This window comes from Paracoccidioides lutzii (assembly GCF_000150705.2).
Source record: "Paracoccidioides lutzii Pb01 unplaced genomic scaffold supercont2.2, whole genome shotgun sequence".
NCBI lineage: Eukaryota > Fungi > Ascomycota > Eurotiomycetes > Onygenales > Ajellomycetaceae > Paracoccidioides > Paracoccidioides lutzii.
Window position 1 is genome coordinate 261,459 of NW_015440948.1, and position 21,179 is coordinate 282,637.

The following is a 21,179-nucleotide window of genomic DNA, read 5'->3' on the forward strand; positions in this document are numbered from 1 at the left end:
GGGGGGTGGAGGTTAGTTGTTTTTACCGTTGCTTACCATATTTGATAATTCTTCAAATTCACCAGGGCAATCTTATTAACCCACTCGATCTCCTTATTGAGATCTTTCTCCAATGCAAAGAGTATCTTAGCTCTGTAGAGCCTGAAAAGAGAGAACGATACTCGTTAATAAATTAATGAGCTACAGCAAAAGTAGAAGAATTGAAGTAAAACACACACCACTCACCAAACCGTATAATGCGCCGGATTGATCAAAATCACATCCTCCGTTAACTCTATTGCGCGGTCTGACATCTCATTCGCCGCCATCAGAGCCCTGAGATAGGAGGTTGCCTCTACATAGTTGGGTGGATAGGAAATGGTTGCCAGCGGATACGTCCCATTGCCATTCCCGCTCACACCATCGCCTCCTTCCTGCTGCTGGTGCTGGCGCTGCTGCTGCGGGTGGTCGTTGTCATAGAAGTTTGACCCGTCATCCAGCGGAATGGGGGTGACGTCGGCCCAGGCTGGGGTGGAGTATTTGCTCATTTTTGAGGAGTTTAAATTATTTTTATTATTTTAATTTTAATTTTAATTTTTAATTTTTTTTATTTTTTATTTTTTTTTTATTATTATTATTTTTTTTTTTTTTTTTCAAATCGAGTATGCGGGATGAAGGAGATAAAGGAGGTGGAGGAGGGGATTGTCTGATTTGCCTTCGAGGAATGGCTTAGGAGGCGGAAAAGGGGAAATGGTTAGTTTGGTATGGAGGGGTTTGGCGGGGTAAAATTCGAGATTTGGATGATGATCAACGCGTATGCAAGACTTGGTGATATAAAATGGAGGAATCAAGAAGAGATGACCATCCCGCACTGTCTGAACGAGTATGTCATGCAAGAGCTAGTGCGACGTCAAGCTTTCGCGTCTCTTCTTCTTCTTCTTCTTCTTCAATACATATATCGTTTGGACGTTTTACAGAAAGGGTTTGAGGAATCTCACTGAATAAAAAAAAGTAAATTGAGCTTCAAAAACCAAGTTTTTTTTCAGACACGAACAATAGGTATATTCTTGGGTGGATCGAATAATCAGTGCCCTATATAGAGTTGTACAGGACTACCAACGGGGCAATGCACAAATTCCAAGGAGCGATATAGCAGTATAATGAGTTGTATGTAGTCAGTCAATCGAGCAATTTTGTAGTCGCCTGAAATTCTGGGGACAACAAAGAAACCCGTGACTTGTATGTCCACGTGACTGTAATTAGACCTTGGGGTCTCTTATGTTGCATGAAAACTACGCTCGGAAAGGTGCAGAAGGACAGGATGATATATGTTGATCTATTATAGCTGAATCAGAGGTGGTGTTAGAGAAATGGAATCAAATGGTGTTTCATCTAACAAGATCCGAATACTAAGCAAGCCGGGAGCAGAAACTAGTTAAACACTCCGTAGAAACATTGAAGGATAATGAGAAGAATAATAAGGTAAATAATGTGTAATAACGAAGAAAGGTAATGAAGAAGGTAGGCCGGCTAACATGAAACCATAATGCAGTATAAGTGTTGTGGAGAGAGGGGGGTTCATTAGACGATTAGACGGATAGATGGGCAAAAAAATATATAAATAAATGAAATAAAATAAAAGAGTAGAGAAAGATGATGAAAATATCACGGATTGCTCCCGTTGCCTTTTTTTTATGTGATCCCTTTCCCTTTTGAATAATAATTAAACAAGGTGAGATGGAAACTGGATGACCGGAAAAGGGCGGTGAGAGCTTGAGTTCGGAGCGTGTAAGGGAACTTGGACGTAAAGATGTTGGTGGGATGGATATTCATGTAGGGGGGTAGTGTTTTGGCAATTGCGTAGTCAGGGAGGGGTGATTAAGCGGTGATGGAGGAGATGGAGTTCGGACCGGCAGAGAGACGAGAGAAAAGGGATATGTTCGAATTTAAGGTTGGAGTATCGATGTCTTCGAAAACGAGTGAAACGGGATAGAGGATTGCTGCGATTGTTGGTCCATAATTTCACTGACAAGACCTTGCCACTCAAGATATGTCAGACATATAATAAGAAGTTCCGCAAACCAATCATCCGTCGTAGTAGTAATGTATACGAAAATTACGATTCCGCCTTGGTTCCACGCTTCCAAAACTTCCAGCCCTCCCGCCTCTCCTGCCCACCACCAACCCCAACCAGCCTCTCAATGCCCGCATTGCCAACCGCATTCTCGAATTTCCGCTGATCAATCTCCTCCCCGCCTTCTTCGTCGCTTCCATTCTTCAGAACGGCAGGCCACAGCACGCCAATCCCGTCTCCACCAAGTGTCGTCTCGTACCGCTCGAACCCTTCATCGTCCAGATTCTGCTCCAGGTGGTGCAACACGGCTTGATTGGTATTTGCTCGTAATAATACAATTGCGCACCCGCCCCCGCCGGCTCCGGTGAGTTTCGTCCACCCTATGCCGGCGTGGTCGACTAGTTCTCGAATCCGTTCGAGGCGCGGGTGCGATACACCTAGCGAGACGAGGAGGCCGTGATTGATGCGGAACAGCTCGCCAAAGTGATCGATGTCTTCGTTGGAATCTTTGTCAAAGCGGCCAGATTGGATGAAATTGTTTGCGCTTTCTGTGACCTGGTCGATGGCTGCGAGCGTAGATTCCGCCACTGCGGGGTGGGCTTTGCAGAACCTGCCTACTTTCGCAACTTCAGTTGCGGTGGAGCGGGGCTGGCGTGAATTAACGAGGAGAAGGGGGAGTTCGGGGAAGTCGAGGATGGGAGTTACGGATGGTGGTTTGGAGTAATCGCCTCTTCTGAATATGACAGCTTTCCCACCGGCTGAGACGGTATTGTCCACGCCGCTGGGGTTGCCATGTATGCACATTTCGCCAACGAATGCCCATCGGTTTATTCGCTCAATCTGGACCTCCGCCTCCTCTGGTGGTTGGTCGTGATGGGGCCCTGCTAGGATCCGTATTTGTAAGAGAAGAGCAGCGCTAAGACAGACGGCAATACTAGCGCTGCTTCCTAGACCAGCGCCAATTGGAATCGTAGAACGTAGCGTATATATCGCTGCGTGAGAGCCTGGAGAGCTGAGGGAGAGGAAGAGGTAGAGGAAGGCGGTGGCGGAACTTCTGTGGATTTTTTGCACCTCATCCGGTTTGCCAATGGATATGTCTGCGATATGTGGCTGTATCGCCTCGAGGAGTTCGGGGTCAAGAGAGGTGACAGAGTCGTAGTAGAATTTTTTCTTAGAAGGCTGGCAGAACAGCGCCCAGGGAAGCGAATCGATGTCCCACGTATGATCCAACTCAATATCTCTGAAGTTCAGCGTAATCGTGCGCTGCGATTTCGACAAGGTGGTAACGAGGAGGTAGGAGCGGAGGGAGATGGCAGCTGCCATGGCCCGTTTGCCATGGACGACTGCGTGTTCTCCAAAGACAATGACCTTGCCCGGTGCGGAGACCATGAATGCCGGCGCCATGGGCGAGGATGCTTTTCTTGACATCCTCACCCGGTTGCCGACAATGGTGCCGACCTGTTGTTCAGCTGTGTGACCGTTCATCTCAGAGAGCGTAGGAGAAGGAGTTATGATGCCATCTGAACTTTCCGACGAATCCTCTTGGTGCTGTCGTTGCCGTTGGTTTTGGGTAGAGGAGATGTTATCGATCTTCGGTGTAGCGGGGAGGTCTCTGTCAAAGTTCTCTGTTAGAATGCTGGCAACCTTCCGCCGCGCATTCGCCTTGGAATGTTTCATGCTCTCGCCCTTCCGTCGTGAAGCCTTATCCATCAGGGACAAGGATGTGTGCGGGAAGTACAAACCCCCTCTATCTCACTTTTCACACTTCGCAGCGCTTCGTCGAAGCTTGCGAAATGCAACGCAGACCTGCCAGTCACTCAACTATACCAGCAGTTTTTCAGGTGACAATGTATAGCGGGAGGGTCTAATTCGATAGATCTGAATGTGGCGGGACAGATAGTATGGTGAGAATCGTAGCAATATAAAACTACATAGCTGACATTGGATGTTGAATGATGGACGCCTGATCAGTTGCTTGCAGCGATTGGGATTTGGTACGACGGTTCGTTCCCCTGAGTCCCCTGACCGAAGAAAACATACGGGGCTACTAGTTACCTACTTACACCACTTTCCTGGATCAACACCGCTAGCTGGAACACTTACTCACGTGATGAACTCTATTTGATAAGCCCTAATTGACTTGCTTGGCTTCACCGCACAGGGCCACCAGCCCTAGGCACCAACATAGCTTTTGTCGTTTTAAAATTGGCAGTGATGTGATTTTGTTCGTACGATCAGTGATATGACGATTTAGACTTGTATAAAGAACATTTATACAGTCTGGCAGCTCTTCATCTGCTTAATCCCTGGTTTTGAACAAGCTAAAGTAGCCAAAATAAGTTGATTTTCACTCACATTTGCGTGAATAATATATGCTGAATATTAAAACTGTATCGATCGCACTATATCAGGTGAGCAAGTAATCCAGAGAAAGCGGTGAAAGTACGTTGGTTGGTTGGTTTTGGAAATACAGGAACTCTGACTGGCCCAATTTCGGTCAGAATAAAATACCAATACGACAACAACAGTAAATAAGGAGTGGCTGGCGTCTTGCATATATTAATTAATAATACACTTGCACAATTGTGAAGAAATTCCTCTACTTCTTTCTCACTTAAACGTACAACTGCATGGAAAGTAGTATCCGGGAATAGCCCAGTCATGGTCTACATATTAGACTCTGCATCGGGACTAGGATTAAAGTCCATAGCAAAAAAATGGGAGGTAATGTGGTAGGTAGGTGCAAATGATGCAAACGCACACCTGGATGTTCAAGTCATGAAGGGACAAAAACTTGATTTCCAATAAAGACAAGAATATTCGCCCATAGCGTCCCAGATATCGATCTATGATCAGCACAAAAAAGGAAAAAAAGACAAACCCCCACATCCATATATATCAGCCAGCTATCGTCAAGGCCTGAGCAACCGAAAGTTGTGAAGGTACGTTTTCCTCCACCAAATGGCAAGAGACCGGAAGCTTATATCACCCGAAATTGTCTCACCTGCGTTACACCATTTGCAGATCATAACTCCAGTTATTGTATCATTATAACTATCAACTATAGAATAAAGAAATTGAACCAGTGGTATCAAGATCGTAACCCAGGGAAGCAGGCAGTTGCCGCCTTCGGTCCAAATAACCAGGCTGAAAATTGGAAATAATCAATGTGAGGGAAAAAAAAAAAAAAAAAAAAAAAAAAAAAAAAAAGATCATAGGTTCATCGTCACCGTCATACTATTGCTATGAACCAACAAACAAGGCGGAAGCCCATCACACATGAGCTCCAGATTGCTCACGTATGACTCACTGGCATCTGCATCGCGCCACGTCCCCTCTATCGGCGACGGCAACGTCGTAAACGTAACCGCCGTCTTCTTACTATGACGCTTGATCAACTCGTTCAGTATCAGATGCTGCGCGCGGCAGGGTAGATCGTTAAATGAGAGCGGAATGGCCGTTTGCGATGGGTTGTCGCTAGTTGGCACGGAACCAGTCGAGTCGGAAACGGGTGAACTGGCCACCTTGGGTAGCGGTGGTTGTTGTTGCTGTTGTTGTTGCTGGTTTTGTTGTCTTGCGTATATCGATTCACGTGGTGCTACTAGTGATAGACCGGTTGGGGAGCGGCCAGGAGGAGTGGTGGCGAACATTATTGAGGGGCCTGTGTCCTCTTTATCGGCGACGCGGGTGGTGGGGATTGGAGCTGACGAGAATTTCTTGCTTGAGGCTGTTCTGGGGATGGCAGGGCGGTTTCCTGGGGGAGATGTATTTTGTGGACTGCCGGTGCCTGTTGTGGTGATGACAAGTCCATGTCGATGGGATGGGGGACTTGTTGCGGCATTGGAGGAGTCGGAGTCATCTGTTGTAATAGCCTCTTCCGTGCTGGCTCGGGCTAAGGCATGTTTCCTCTTAGATATCCTTCCCGTTCCTTCCAGGTGTGCCCGGGAAGGCCGTGATGTCCTAGATCCCGCTTCTCCATCACTCTCGCTACAATACGGATCGATATCGCTATCATCACTGGATAACTCCAAGCTGTCATCTGAATGATAGACCATTGAATCTAACAAATGCTGCGTTTGCATACCAAGTCCGAATCCCATCGACCTGAAACTACCAAGAGATGCTTTCCTCTTAGAATTTTCAAGAAGTTTCCGCAGCCCGTCAAATCGCGAGGCGCTACTTCTCTGACGTCCGTGCTGAAATGAAGAGGGTGGTGAGGTTGGCGACGTGTTGAACTTGGTTTTGCTTCCTTTCCGTGGACTGTTGAACCCTGAGCGATATCGACGAACGTCCTGCCACCAACCTTCGCCTTTTAATGCCAAGTCCACAGCTTCGATGGTCTTCTGGTCGATTCCTGACTCCTCACCGTTAACAATTATCTGGTAAGACTTCAGATCGCCGCTAGCAAGCCAGAAGACAAGAACCTCTGCTTCGATTCGGAGCTTTTCAAGCAATGTTGTCACTCTTCTTCGTTCTTCTTCAACATCACTTTCATATTCCACAAAAACTGCCACTCGAAGGACATATGACTTCTTCCATGATGGCACCGTATTCAAAATGCACCCCAGCTGCAAAATCAGGGTATATGTATCAAAGTTCGTGGTTAGAAGATTTTGCTTGCTTGTACCGTCGGCTGCTATTTCCGCGGACATTTGGATAGGCCACAAGTCGATATATTTCTTTGTATTACCGCGATTTGAAGCTGGAAGCTCTAGTTCTTCAAACCCCTTAGCCACGGCTACATTTATTCGCAATTTGAACAGTAGATCGTCCAATATAGTAAGATAACTTTGAACGCTCATTTTAGGGTCATTTCTGCAAAGCTCAGCCCCTATATTATGAGTATTCGAAATTCCATTGTTGTTTTGAGGATGCTTGGCTTTTAAAACGGAGTTGCATCTCAACCGGGATGTGAACGGTATATCCGCAACCAACTGATTCTTGCGAAATTGATCAACTACGACGATATTCGGCCTCATGCCTCCTAGTCCGGAGTTGAGTACGATGTTCCTGACACCCCATTCCGAAGTAGGAGCAACAGATATGTTAATAAACGCCTTCACTCTGGAGTATTCGATAAATTTCGTCCACGAGGTTTGTTCCCGCCGTGCGTCAGGGACCGCGCTGGCAAAGTCGTCCGCGACGATAACATGCCCGAGGACGAACAGTCCACCTTTCTTCAACGAATTGCAGAAATGAATCATTTTATATTGTGAGTTGAAATCGTTCACAAAAAGCAGAATTTGCGGACGCCAAAACTTAACGTGTTCTGGTCGGAGGCGAAGAAGGTATTTGCGAACTTGGTGATAGATCAGACTCTGACTTACGTCGCCCCACGACTTGGGTGGCGTTGTATAATGGATAAGGAGAAATAGTAACACCAATATACACACGCAGCCAGACGCGTAGACCCCATCGACGAAAAACATGATGACACCACTGATGACGGTTCCAAGTAAGGCCGTCCACTGGTTAAAATAATGGAAAGATGGACGAAAGTTGGGAGCAGACCCGATTTTGAGCAAGAAACAGGCTAAGTTTGTCACCAAAAATGTCATGAGATAGGTCATCGTGATGAATGATGCAATTTGGTTGATATCAAATAGCATCGTAATCTGCGCGACGACGAAGGTGAAAAGAATAGCATTAGTAGGCTCATCATGTTTTGCTGTGCCTTGGCCGAAAATGGACAATCCCGGGATGAGGGTATCTCGAGCAATGGCCTGAAGCAATTTTGCGGAGCCAATGACGCCCATTAAGGATGAAAAAAAGGATGTTGCAAATTCCCCGAGAAGGATGAGGATACCCGACAAATTAGTCTAAAAAGGGGTCAATAAGATATCAAACCATGCTTAATATAGAGTGTTCAAAAACTGACATCTTGGATGATGTTCACATCGTTATATAGGGATTGACGTGTAATACTGGATGCCATGGCTAAAATCACAACAGTGTATGTGAAGAGCGTCACACCCAGCCCACACAAGGTCCCTTTTGGTATGGCTTTGCTGGGATGCTTTAAATCGCCGGACATGCTCGCGCCGCTATATGACAATAAATCAGCTTTTCAACTTTAGGAAATAATAGTCAAGGGAATAAGTGTGTTCATACGCAAATATGCCCCCGGTAGCAGGAAATAATATTCCAAATAAATCTTGAAACGTCTCTTGAGCTTCCATTTGACTCCCAGCAGCACCCTTCGTGAGCTTCGGCAAAAGGTTGTCAACGAATGTCTTTGAATTGAACCCAGTGAATTCAATTCCCAATACTTTATCTTTGAACGGCTCCATAGCAAGGGAAGAGATCGGAATGCTGAAGGTAGCCACCAATAAGATAACAAGAAGTCCATTGCTTGCACGGGCGAATATAGAACTTCCAGCCAAGCATATTCCGGTACACAAGACGAGCACGATGGTTGCCCAAAGATATGTCCACCAAAACCCTTCCAGCAAGAATTGGGACATTTTCCCGGATACAGAGCCAAAGCTTTGGACAAGGCAGTTGATCAAACCGACAGCGTTCATTCCGGTATTGAGGACGAATCCTATATAAAATACGATTCCTATAGAACCACCAAATTCAGGCCCGAGGGACCTAGATATGAGGTAGTACGCGCCACCTCCGCGGACGGTCCCATTCGTTGCGATAGCTGAAATAGACATTGTCGTCAAGAGATTTATGAGATATGATGCCGCAAGCATTCCTGTTCAATTGGCTTAGTATTCATTCAATGACCAAAACAGTTCGTGAAAGAAACCATACCAAGAATTCCCAAAACTCCGGCTTGGCCCAGGATAAACCCAAAACGAAGAAACATAAGTATACTCAACACATTTAACGTGGTGGGAACAAAAACACCTGAAAAGGTGCCCAACTTTCCGGAGCCATCTGATACGCCTGCCCTTTGATCACACTTCTCTTTTTTATCTAGAAACTCGATATTCCGAGGAATATGATGCGCGATGGACGTGCGCCTCATTAAAACGACACTTGGATTTCTCTGCTGCTCCACGTCTGCTTGGTTGGTCGCATCATAAGTCTGTCCCTTTCCCCGACGCCTGAAAAATCTGCCGGTAAACCCACTGCCTCCGGGTTGAAGGGGGGAGGCAGACATTACTGGTTCATACGGTCTATCTGGAGCAAAGGATTGCGCACCAGCACTCTCGTTGGCCTGATTTTCAACCGGTCTTTTTTGTGGTAAACCATGACCAGCATCGCTGGTCTCGGCCATTTCGTGTGAGCCTGGGGCACACTATCGAAAGGTATGCTGCATTGTAAGAGCTGAATTCTGGTTGAGAAGGTGTTTATCTAGCTCTGCAGCAGGAAATTTGAGAACCTGATGGGAGAAGCCTATCTAGCTTTGAGGACTGGCAGGTGTTAGTAGGTGGTGGAGAAAATTGGCCGATTGCATTTGAAGGTTCGCTAGGACTGCAATCAAAAAGATACGAAAAGATAAGCAAGCTGAAGACCACCGGTAGCTGAGGAGAAGAAAGAATGTCAAGCCCCTGATACAGTCTAAAGAGACGGTGTGGTTGTGAGCTGTCGACGGTAGATATTTTCGTTGTCCGGGGTTGACCGCAACCAGCTGCACGTGATCAGGCATATGTAGATTAGCTAGCTCGTCCCTCCAATAATAGTTAGCTACGAGAGATCTACATCCCAACAGTTGAAGTCGGAAGATTATATAAGCATGTTTGAGAGCAAAACTTCACCAATCAGCGGAGACCTACCATTCAATCGAAGGTAACCTTACGGCAAATACATGTTGAATGGAGTTTGGAGACACAAGATGCATGCGACAATACAGGACAAAATCTTGGATGAAATCTACCTTGACAAGCTTGGTATGACGACATACCTTCGGCGAGTGGTGAAAGTTTTATCCGAGCTGAGACTAGATGACTCAGCAGATTTTATAGTTAGTTAAGCGACCTCATCCATTGGAGGAAATTTAAGTAACTACGGCCATTAACTAACTTCCTTAAGAGAAAAATCTATGTATGTCACAAAATGGTAGCATGTAATAATTTGGCTGGACAATTAATGTTTATGGGTTTCGAATTTGTATGAGAGATGATTTTTTTGGCTGTCGCAGTTCGCAGGGTGGAGAGAAGGTTCACAAATGTCGATACTGTCCGCTGTATTTTTTCACATGCCAATTTTTTCGTCGCCCAACATGGCCGGTGTCCTCAGCCATATTTGCTTGCCATTACGGCACTATCGTCTGCCTCCGAGGTTCTCTCGTCTTCCCACTCTATATACAGCGGCAATTATGTTGGGCCTTAATACTCTACCTCTTATCAAAAGACCAAGATGCCTACCTACCCTATAGAAGAGAGCCCAAATACTGTCTATATGATCAACGTGAACATAGATTTCTTCAGCAATGAAAATGAGAGCCGATGTCTACAGACAGCCAGGTCAGTCACCCTCCGCTTCTTAGACTACTGAAGATTCAGTTGAGCTTCACTTTGCCAACCAAGCTGAACACGATCCTCAGAAACTGCTGGACGAAGCGTTACACTAGGATGTGCTAAGAAAAGATTCCCCCCCTGCGTTAGTGAATAAGACCCTATGAGAGTTTGAGTTAATATTTGTGGCATGCTTGCCATTCAGCCATATTTTAGGTGGTTACAACAATGAGGCGATTTGGACTTTCCTCGCTCAAATCAACATTCAGGGGCCATCTAGGCTTGCTCACAACAATCAGACCCCTCGAACCCCGACTTTGCCATTCAATTAAAGAATTTAGAAGATAGCATAGCGTAAACTATGCCTCTACAAATGACTTCTTGACCAGTGTTGCCAGACATGATGTTGGCTGCCTTGGCCCAGTATCATAATCAGACGCTTAGGGTCTGGGTGGTTTAGACAATCACGGCATTTTACCATCCTGTTCCTTGATGGTTTTCATGCATGATCTCGAAATCAGGGTACAGTCCAGCGGATTCCTTAACCCGTGTGGTAGGACAAGGATATGGTGTTGGAGCTGCCAATCCACGTTGTATGACCACAAGTTCAGGCGCATTGTGCAGGATGACCCATCCTGCAAGTGCACACAGTATATGTTTTAGCAGAAGACTGACGTAAAGTTGATGGACATGGCTGGAATTTTGCATAATAGTCACTGATGCGACTTGTAACTGACCTACCATTATACGGTAGAAAATCTAATAGGGCCAGGAAATATACATAGCAGTGTAAAGAGATGCTTTAAAAATCTTCATCACCATGCTGTCAGCAGTGCTTCTCAAGCTATAATCGATTACCCCGCAGTTAAACTGCGAAAGATGCTTCACGTGAAGCCAGATGAGTCGTTCAAACGCAAATCAGTTGTCTTCCTGTGGACTGCAGAAGGTTGGCTCCTGGTAGTGATTAGGTTAAATGATGCGAATGAAGGGTGAGTAGTCAACTTTATACGCAAGATAAGAGCTCAGAGGGATCGATCACATGGACTTCAGATGATTTTCAACCTTGAAAACAATATCTACTTAAATTATCGAGTAAACTATCCCCTTTATCAGAGATGGGATACAGTTAAGTTGTGTGGGACGGACTTAGACACCTTCGTTGGAAGCTTGCAAAGGTTGACTTGAGCCAATGCTTCCAAAGTTGTCCCCCAGTCTCCTGCCACACGTGACCACGCCTTCTGACCCCAAGCTCTATTAGGTTCTTGGTTCCGTTCGACCAAGACAGCTTTGTAATAGATGATCATCGCAACATCATCGAACCACAAGGATATTTAGACACAGCTCACCAACGCACTCTTCTGCACCTAAACCACCTTATCCAATTCTCTGTTAGCCCGTCTATGGCCACAGCTCCAGGGTATATATTACGTCAAATCTATATTCTTAGTTATCCTATCTTCTCTTTCTCCCGTCCGATGGCTTTAGCTCTGCTTGCAAACAAGCCTTCATGACAACAGTAAATAAATTCCCTTTACATCATTTTTCGGGAAATCTTCTTCCAGTTTTAGATAAGTATCAGCTATCACGTTTTCTAGAAAATGTCGGAGAGTCCTGATAAATCTCCTTCTCAATCCTCCACCCCTTCACAACGGCATGATTCTCCAGGCACGTCGGCTCTATCTAGGTCTCCAGCAGCAGGGTCTCTCCCGCGACATATTGCAACCGCCCGACTTGCTTCACCAGTCCCATCACCATTTGATGGCCAGGGCGCACCCTCTCGACCAATCCAGCCCTCAAATCCCCCTTCAAATAGGTTACTCTCCCTTGCTTCAGTGGATAATACAGCATCCCTCCCAGGTCCTGGTCCCTCTGCCCTAGCATCAGCACTGCAACGGGATCCCATACAGAGTCGTGCCTCCGGGAACACACCTCCCTTAACACACGGTGATTTATCCGCGTTGACCCCCGCGAAGTCAACCTATGGCTCGTTTGATGCTCGATCGGGCAGAGACTGTGGGCTGGATCAGGGCGGTGGGACGGTGGAGAACCCGGATATTGTGAGGAGGTATTTGGTTCAGCCGCAGCAGGATTCAGATATCCATGCTTCAGGGGCAGATTCAAACTCGTCGAGAAATGGGGGAGCAGATGAGGAGTTTTCCAGTCTACAGCTTCAAGGGGGTGATATCACGAGACCTATTTATAGATGGGCAGATGAATCAGCTGGGCATGGGATCAGTCGTAGGAAAAGCTTTGTTGTACCTCGACCGGAACCGGAGAGTGAGGTTATGGATATCAATTCTATTAAGGTGCCTGGTGGATTCCGGAGAGACTTTCTCCGACGAACGGCTGCTCCTCAGGAATTAGATGGCACACATGCCTCTGATGAGGGTGAACAAAACCATGGCAGACCAGTTCTCCTAACAAACAATTTTTTGGAGTTTCTAACTCTCTATGGCCATTTCGCTGGAGAGGAGCTGGAAGAGGACGATGAGGCCCTTGAGCCTGATGAGTACTTTGCCCCTGACATATGGAATGGCCGGGAATCCATGACGGATGAGCAAAGGCGATTATTAGAGGAAGAGGCTCCTCTTCTTGGAGAAGAAACCCCAGGAAAACGTCGCAAGCATCATAAAGATCGAGCCCACCCGGCTAACACCACCTCAACCGGAGCAATACTCCTCCTTTTGAAATCATTTGTCGGCACGGGTGTGCTCTTCCTCCCAAGAGCATTCATGAATGGAGGAATGCTATTCAGCTCTATCGTGCTGGTTTCAGTGTCTCTTCTAAGCTATTACTGTTTTATCCTTCTTGTCAATACCCGGATGAAAATACATGGCTCATTTGGTGACATTGGCGGCGTCTTGTACGGTAAACATATGCGATGGATCATCCTGGGTTCCATCGTCCTCAGCCAGCTCGGTTTCGTGTCTGCGTATATTGTCTTCGTCTCTACGAACCTTCAAGCGTTCGTATATGCCGTAAGCAAGTGCAAAAACTTTCCTCGACATCAAGTTCATGATCTTGATGCAGCTGGTGGTTTTCCTACCGTTTTCCTTCATCCGCGACATCAGCAAACTGGGTTTCACAGCCCTAATTGCAGATGTTTTCATCCTCCTTGGCATCATATATCTCTACATTTACGGCTTTGAGACGATTATCGATAACGGTGGCGTGTCCGACATCAAACCGTTTAACCCAGTCAGCTGGACCCTTTTCATCGGAACGGCCATTTTCACATACGAAGGAATCGGCCTAATCATACCCATCCAAGAATCGATGAAGAAACCCCAGAAGTTTCCCGGCGTTTTAGCCCTGGTGATGATTTTGATAACCACCGTCTTTCTCTCAATGGGCATACTGGGATACGCCGCCTTCGGCTCCAAGACCGAAACTGTCGTCCTTCTCAACCTGCCTCAAGGTAACAAGATGGTCAATGGGATTCAATTCTTGTATTCCATTGCTATTCTCCTCAGTACACCACTCCAACTCTTTCCAGCCATCCGCATCTTAGAAAATGAGCTGTTCACCCGCAGTGGCAAATATAATCCAGGCATTAAATGGAAAAAGAACGGTTTTAGATCCTTTCTAGTTGTATTATGCGCCCTTGTGGCATGGGGCGGCGCAGCAGATCTCGACAAGTTCGTTGCGCTTGTTGGTAGCTTTGCCTGCGTGCCGCTCGTTTATGTCTACCCTGTAAGTTTTCAAACCTAACTTTTCCGCATCGCCCACAACCCAAACCCACTTTTCCCTATTAATTATTCCGCTACAACTCCTATAAAATAAACGGACTTGAATTTTAACAAAATCTCAAAACAATAGCCAATGCTCCACCTCAAAGCAGTCTCGAGAACCAAATTCCAAAAATTCGCAGATATAGGCCTCGCAGTCTTCGGCGTGATCGGATGCTTATACACCACTATCCTAACCATTTCAAACTGGGCCACCAGCGAATCTTCCGGACCTCCTCAGGTTTGTTCCAGCTGAGGGCCAGAATATTACGAGCAAACTTGCGAGAAATTCATGTTATACAACCCCACCCCCCCCCCCCCCCTCCTTTTTTTTTTTTTTTTTTGGGTAAGGCCCTCAAGTTAGATATTGAAAACACTCGTTAGAATCAATCTAATTAAACAACAAAGCCAATGGTGTGGCTCACCAATCAAGGCACTCACTCATGCACATAGCACACTTAGACCTCACCGCAAGAATTATTCTATTAGCGCTCAGTTGACATCTTTCTAGCCGTTTACTTTGGGTACGAAGCGCGGTTATTATTATCTTTTCTGATGTCTGCATACACAAACATACAGTATAAATCATTGTTCCATAGTTTTCGGCATCCGTTACATTTTGGTTCTTGGTTCTCGTTATTTTCATTCCTTATTTTTCTTTTTTGGAAGGAATATACAGACATGGACAGAGCAGGAGCATAGAAGAAGAATGGACCCTTCCTAACCAACACATTACTTTGTCGGTAGCAGAAATGTCAAATAGAATTGAATAACATTTTATAGAGGAGGATTTCCACACGTCTATATAATGCGACCAGATGCGTGAGTGTAAATCAATGAAGAAAACTCGAGAAAAAAGTTTGCTTGAAGCAGGACAGAGGGGTGAGTGAAATGAAAGAAATTCTCCCAAACAGATAACAATATTTTGTGGATACATGCAAAAATTATGTAAAGGGGGGTTGATATGCAAAAACTGAATTTTGCCCCCAACAACTGTTAGGGATCAGGTAAATCCCCATGGGATTGTAAACATACATCATATATATACGTGCAATACACATACATGCATGCACTGTGCACATGTACAGGTGGTATTTCCACAACAAGCAACTTTTAAAAAAAAAAAAAAAAAGATGAAGACTGGAATACAGAACCAAGAAATATTGTAAACCTTGTTTCTTTCTTTTTCATTAACCCATCCATACTTACGGCTTCTTATCCGCCACCGCCGTCGCAGCACCCGCACCGGCGTTTGCCTGTTCAGCAGCTGGCACATGAAACTTCCCCGCTCCGATAGCCGCATCCCGCCCTCCCCAGCTAGATAAACACGGAAATCAGTCAAGATGGTCCCCATATTACTAAGCCAACAACTAAACGTCAAGCAAAGGAATCGAGTTAAAAAACAAAAAGTAAATAAATAAAACAACATACTTCCACCAATTCAAATACCGATACCCCTGTGTCAGCTGAGCGCCGAAGTTTATGAAATGGCATGCGAAGAGCAGGTAGTTCTTGGGCGATACGGCGAGGGAGTAGCGCATGAATGTTCCCGAGTAGATTATGAGAGCGCCCGTCATTCGGCCGGAGATGCTGAGGTGTTTTGTTAAGAATTTCCTGGAGGGGGTTTGGGGTTTTTTTGTGCGGGCACGTTAAGACGCGGGGTGGGGTTCGGGTTGCATGAGAGGGAGCGGGATGGGCTGCGGGGTGATGTGTATAATGAATGGATGTTGGATGGACATACATTTCAGGATCTTTTTGGGTGTCCATGACGGCGGCGATGGGGATGCCGAAGTTTGAAGCTGGGCCCCAGAAATCTGTTGGTTTGGTGCGATTGTGGTTTCTTGTCGTTAGTTAATGTAGACTTTTTAATTTAATAAACGTATACATGTATATTTATAATATAATGTTTTCCCTGAAAATATATGTACCGTAGATCTGGTTGATGCTTGCAGCATGGTGCATTGTGCCCGACCTATCATATAACCCCATACAAGTTGGTTCATACAATGTAGGCAGCATGGGCTTGCTCTTTTGGGGACTGCGGTCGAGCAGTTTAAGCTCGTTGTAAGGAGATACAAGAAGGGATTAAAGGGAAAATTGGGTCAGGAATTGAACCCGCGTTTGTTTCTAAACTTACGTGTTGAGCAGAAGTAGTCGAGCACCTTGTTCGACCTTATCTTCGCATTGAGAGCTTTGACTGCGGCGGCCATCTTGTGTATTGGTTCGGTTGGGTGGATATCGGAGGGGAGAAGTGGACGGATAGGGCGGGAACAACGAGGGCAGGAGAAGTCGTTCAAGAACTCAATAGACGAGGATGCTGTAAATGGTTGTTCAGTTTAATGTATGTTTGCTGCCCAGTGGTTAATGTGTAATTGTTCTTCCGAAGTTGCTACTCTAGGATTGTTGAGTTCTACTTATTCTAGGGATGGGCCAGAGAGAGAGCGCTAACCATATTAGTAGTATATACTCGATCATGTGATGATGCGACATGTCGAGATTTATAGAAGTTCACTCCACGATAGTCTAGCAATCAAGGAGATGTATATGAGACAGGGATGACAACGGATGATATAGATTTATCGGTTTGAATGTTATTTTTTGGCTGCTTGGTTGGTTGGTTGGTTGGCTAATTTAAATTAAATCTGTCTTGTTTTGACCAGTAATGTAAAATGAGAAGAGCTGCTGTTCTCTGCTTTCTGCTTTTCGCTTTGTCTCAAAATGCATCTCAACTTCCATCCTTTGCCCAGCGCCCCAACGCCAATTTTGAAAAGTAGGACAAGTAGTAGAAGATTTTGTATAATAAAACGGAACAGACAGATTTTCCGCCCATTAGTTGAAATCTGGGTTTTTGGTGGTGCTTTAGTATGGTTTCGTTCGTTGTTTGTTACAAGTCGGATATCGGTGAAGAGCAGATTCCCCTGTCCTCAATAAGCTTTCTGTGATTGGTCATCATCGTTCGTCCAGATGCCACGTCACAAGTAGCTCTCTAAAACTCGTTTGACTTCATCGTCCTCCAAATCCTGGTGGTGGGAACCCTCGTCCTTGGCCGGGAAGCGACTGGAAGCCGGGTGGTGGTTGGAATCCTCCAGCTGCTCGCGGATGCGGTTAGCAAACGAAAGACTATATAGAGTAGAAAAAAAGAAACAAAAAACAATAATATGAGAGCAGCTTACGAGGTGCGCCAGGTACGCCAGCAGGACCACCAAAACCAGGAGGTGGTCCAAAACCAGCTACATTCCATATACATTAGTAAACCAAGTTCCCGCCATCGTTAATCCAATAAAGTAGAAAGGGAATAAACGCAAAACTTACGAGGCCCTCCAGGTGGTCCTCCTCTCCCAGGGAACCCGGGTGGAGGCGCCCCTGGGAATCCTGTGGGTGGGAACCCCCCAAAGCCTCCCGGGGGTGGTGGTCCGCCAACACCAGCTGCAGGCCCACCAAGGCCAACTGGTAACCCTCTTCCGGCAGGTCTACTAATTCCAGGTCCCGCAGCAAGGGTGGTCGGGCCAGCTCCCGACACGCTTGGCACAGTTGTTCCTAACCGCGCTGCGGGGTCTGCGGGCGGCGGTCCATCGACCGAGCAGGAGACGACGTGTGTTCCACGCACGATTGTGAGGCCCAGTGTTCGTTTCTCTTCAACTTCGACGAGGCTCGGGGTGCTAGAGCCAGGCGCTTGGGTGGTCTTTGTTGATTTTCTTTTCACGCGGCGGAATTCTTCTGTGTCTGCTAGGACGAGATTCATGTGCTGTGGGGGTTTAGTTAGCGGATTGGGTGGATGGTGTTTTAATGTCCAATAGGAGGAAGAAGTAAGGTGTTGTAGAGAAGTAAGTACCTTGTCAAATGCTAGCATTTGGCCTGTCATCTGTCGGCCATCGGTTAAGGTTACTCTCATCCGGTAGTTAATCTGAGTTTGATATGGCATGGTTAGCGCAAACCACCACCGGTATCGAAGACACCTGGCCATTTAGAGGAGGAAGACATACGAGGTTTTGCTGCAAGCTGTTAGCTAATGGGCTCTCTGTCAACAAAAAGTGCATTGCGCAAGTTACTGCTTGGTGGGGGGAAGGGTGACTTACCATCTTGCCTTGTTTAATTGAAGCCATCTTGCTTCAGACGCGCACGAATGCGACTTCGAACCGGGGTAAAATGCGGAAGATACACAGCAACAGAACCAAACGGTTCAATTCCTGAAGCTATCGATACTTTCCTCAAAGACCTGCAAAACGTAACCTGTTGACAAGTTGAACAAAAGGGCAATCCTTAGTCCCTTGTTGTTGTAGTTGTCGTTGTTCCCAAGTTGTCGCATTCAACAAACATCTGCTTTCTTTTTCTCGTTGGCTGAAGGTGAAGTCTTGATTGGGGTTGGCGCCGGGCTCGCTAAGTCAGCGCCAAGAACGCCAAGCCGCTAAGGGTTTCTCCCTCAATCCCACACAAAAACACAACAATTAACTGCAGAAGACCAGCTGCAACACCTGGGAGCATCCCTCGCAGCATTTCAACAACGACAACAAACGACTGTCGACTGTCCAGCTGCACACGCGTCGCCATGGTAAGTTTCAATGGGATCTGCTGGTTATGGGATTTAGTTCTCCAGGTGGTTGCTTAGCGATTTAATTTGATCTCTTCTTTGCTAACACAATGCGATACCCACAGGCCGAGGGAAAAAACTCCAACCCCATGCGGGAACTCCGCATCCAGAAACTCGTCCTCAACATCTCCGTGGGCGAATCTGGTGATAGACTCACCCGTGCTGCGAAGGTGCTGGAACAGCTGAGCGGTCAAACTCCCGTCTACAGTAAGAAACCACCCGATACTCCCGATGAACAAACAATTCCGAGACCCTCCTCCCCCCACCCCTTTCCAACTTGACTACATTCAACGGGGACACACAGAAAATCTGACAGGGTTGGTTTTGAACAATTTCTACAGGCAAGGCCAGATACACCGTCCGGACCTTCGGTATCCGCCGTAATGAAAAGATCGCCGTACACGTCACCGTCCGAGGCCCCAAGGCAGAGGAAATCCTCGAGCGTGGCCTCAAGGTCAAGGAATACGAATTGAGAAAGCAGAATTTCTCTGAAACTGGCAACTTTGGTTTTGGTATTAGCGAACATATCGATCTGGGAATCAAGTATGATCCTGGTATCGGTATTTATGGAATGGATTTCTACTGCTGCATGTGAGTTTGGCCTCCCTCTTCTTCATTTTGGGCCCTCCCGGGTCGATGACTGTGGTAGCTGTGGTGGCTGTGGTGGCTGTGATAGCATAAAACAAACTGTTAGATATCCTACGAGATGCAGTCACGGAGGAAATAAGAGAGGGCATTATTATTGACGTGTTGTGAAATCATTCTTGTAGGACCCGACCTGGTGAACGTGTCGCGAAACGCAGACGATGCAAGTCCAAGATCGGCTCCAGCCACAAGATCAATCAGACAGAGACCATCAAATGGTTCAAGTCCCGTTTCGAGGGCATTGTCCGGTAAACGGGACCTGGTTTTCTCTTGAAACTTGCAAATTTCGTTAAAGAGCGAAAAGGAAAGGGAAACAATGTGTGTGTGTGTGTGTGTTTTTTTTTTTCTTTTTATCCAGCGTCAGGTTTGGGCATGTTCTTGTCTCTTCATCATTTCCTTCTCCTTGTTCTTTATATTATAATGATGTAACTGAAAACGGGAAGGAAAAAAAATCCAAAGGGGAAAAGGGAGGTATCGTCCTCGCATCTTAACCCCCGTTGTTTTCCTCCATCTCTCAACTTTTCTTCCCTACACAAACCCCCCGATACATTACATATCCGATTCAATGACAAATGAAATTTTCTCACTTGGCTCAAGGAAAGAAAAGAAGAAGCAATCACCTTTTTCCTTTTTTTTTTTGAAATATTCAACAATGGAGGCTTCACATAGGGTGTCGTTCCGCTTAACCATTGTTTCAAACAAAAAGAGAGATTCTTGATTCTTTTGCTTTCTTTCCTTAACTCTTTTCTGGGGTGCGTCGAGTCGACCCTCAGGCGGCCTGATTTGAAGCGGGAAAAAGAATAGGCAGACCACATCCTGCCCTGGCTGATATTGGCTACGTCAAAGCGAAGGGCCAGACAGCGGTGGGATTTGTCAGTTCTTTCTTTTCTGCATATTTACCAACCTCGCCTTTCGGCTCTTACTTCTTTAGGAGATGTTTACCTGGTGGATTGAAATCTCTCCCCAGGTTATCTTTTAAGGAAGAAATGGTCGGAGGGCGAGGTTGAGCCCCTGTATGGCCTTTTTCCCCCCTGGGGTGGTGTACACATGCACTTGTAACGGTGGCTTTGTGCTTTCACATATGACTCCAGCAATTCCGCGTTATTGTGTTCCTACGCGCTAGCTGGATGGATACGTAGGTGGATGCTCTGCTTCTACCAAACTGAGCTTGTTAGACTTGTCAGCAGTAATTCGTATACTTGCATACATTTCTATGGGAAAGGAGTCGTTGAGTAGTGTCAGTATTGAGCGCGAGTAGCCAGCCAGGTAAGACGTGAATTGTATCTGTAGAAGGACAGTATGCGTTGTTGGTCCCCCTCAAGAAACTAGCGGTGGAGACCATTAGGTCCCTTGGTTTATCAGACGAGGATTGAATTATTGACGAACTCTCGCACCCATGAGGTTGAGTCCTTGATACCTCAACAGCTTTGACTAGTCATACCTTTCACAATCGATGTTAATAGGGGGGGAGGGGTTTAATCATCCTTCCAGCTCATCTGGCGGCATTGCATACATTCTCATTGCTGAACTTCTATTATTTGAATGGTCACAAATTGAGGGACCTCTCTGCCCCTTTCAGGTCGTTCAAGTGGTGTGAGGTTTTGATGTGGAAATTTTCAGCAGCATCGCACACAACGCGCAAAAAATATCTGCATATGTGTAATGACCGAGCCGCCCTCACTTCCGAAAACACCCAACTCCAGATAATCCGGTTCCCCCCCCCCCCCCCCCCCCCGCCTTTTTTTTTTTTTTTT

General features: G+C 46.2%; 8 protein-coding genes across 8 annotated transcripts; 2 read left to right on the plus strand and 6 right to left on the minus strand.

The window, feature by feature from the left end:
• Positions 1 to 32: 32 nt before the first annotated feature.
• PAAG_11164 (hypothetical protein) lies at positions 33 to 527 on the minus strand (the record flags this gene model as incomplete). The annotated part of the gene is made up of 2 exons (XM_015846860.1): positions 33 to 141; positions 226 to 527. The coding sequence occupies 2 exons, from the start codon at positions 525 to 527 to the stop codon at positions 33 to 35; spliced, it is 411 nt and encodes a 136-aa protein (XP_015703467.1).
• A 1,568-nt stretch (positions 528 to 2,095) lies between these two features.
• Positions 2,096 to 3,763, minus strand: PAAG_00718 (mevalonate kinase; the record flags this gene model as incomplete). Its single annotated transcript, XM_015844115.1, has 1 exon — positions 2,096 to 3,763. One exon carries the CDS (start codon positions 3,761 to 3,763, stop codon positions 2,096 to 2,098), a length of 1,668 nt encoding a protein of 555 aa, XP_015700896.1.
• Positions 3,764 to 5,265: 1,502 nt separating this feature from the next.
• Positions 5,266 to 9,284, minus strand: PAAG_00719 (hypothetical protein; the record flags this gene model as incomplete). Its single annotated transcript, XM_002796814.2, has 4 exons — positions 5,266 to 7,872; positions 7,932 to 8,097; positions 8,165 to 8,756; positions 8,816 to 9,284. 4 exons carry the CDS (start codon positions 9,282 to 9,284, stop codon positions 5,266 to 5,268), a joined length of 3,834 nt encoding a protein of 1,277 aa, XP_002796860.2.
• A 1,654-nt stretch (positions 9,285 to 10,938) lies between these two features.
• Positions 10,939 to 11,208, minus strand: PAAG_11165 (hypothetical protein; the record flags this gene model as incomplete). Its single annotated transcript, XM_015846861.1, has 2 exons — positions 10,939 to 11,099; positions 11,202 to 11,208. The coding sequence occupies 2 exons, from the start codon at positions 11,206 to 11,208 to the stop codon at positions 10,939 to 10,941; spliced, it is 168 nt and encodes a 55-aa protein (XP_015703468.1).
• Positions 11,209 to 12,062: 854 nt separating this feature from the next.
• PAAG_11166 (hypothetical protein) lies at positions 12,063 to 14,448 on the plus strand (the record flags this gene model as incomplete). The annotated part of the gene is made up of 3 exons (XM_015846862.1): positions 12,063 to 13,429; positions 13,452 to 14,157; positions 14,284 to 14,448. 3 exons carry the CDS (start codon positions 12,063 to 12,065, stop codon positions 14,446 to 14,448), a joined length of 2,238 nt encoding a protein of 745 aa, XP_015703469.1.
• Positions 14,449 to 15,397: 949 nt separating this feature from the next.
• PAAG_00721 (hypothetical protein) lies at positions 15,398 to 16,402 on the minus strand (the record flags this gene model as incomplete). The annotated part of the gene is made up of 4 exons (XM_015844116.1): positions 15,398 to 15,509; positions 15,624 to 15,782; positions 15,934 to 16,006; positions 16,330 to 16,402. 4 exons carry the CDS (start codon positions 16,400 to 16,402, stop codon positions 15,398 to 15,400), a joined length of 417 nt encoding a protein of 138 aa, XP_015700897.1.
• A 793-nt stretch (positions 16,403 to 17,195) lies between these two features.
• On the minus strand, positions 17,196 to 18,114 carry PAAG_00723 (hypothetical protein; the record flags this gene model as incomplete). The annotated part of the gene is made up of 4 exons (XM_002796818.2): positions 17,196 to 17,281; positions 17,366 to 17,422; positions 17,505 to 17,937; positions 18,025 to 18,114. The coding sequence occupies 4 exons, from the start codon at positions 18,112 to 18,114 to the stop codon at positions 17,196 to 17,198; spliced, it is 666 nt and encodes a 221-aa protein (XP_002796864.2).
• A 716-nt stretch (positions 18,115 to 18,830) lies between these two features.
• On the plus strand, positions 18,831 to 19,677 carry PAAG_00724 (60S ribosomal protein L11; the record flags this gene model as incomplete). Its single annotated transcript, XM_002796819.2, has 3 exons — positions 18,831 to 18,987; positions 19,122 to 19,371; positions 19,551 to 19,677. 3 exons carry the CDS (start codon positions 18,831 to 18,833, stop codon positions 19,675 to 19,677), a joined length of 534 nt encoding a protein of 177 aa, XP_002796865.2.
• Between the last annotated feature and the right edge of the window lie 1,502 nt (positions 19,678 to 21,179).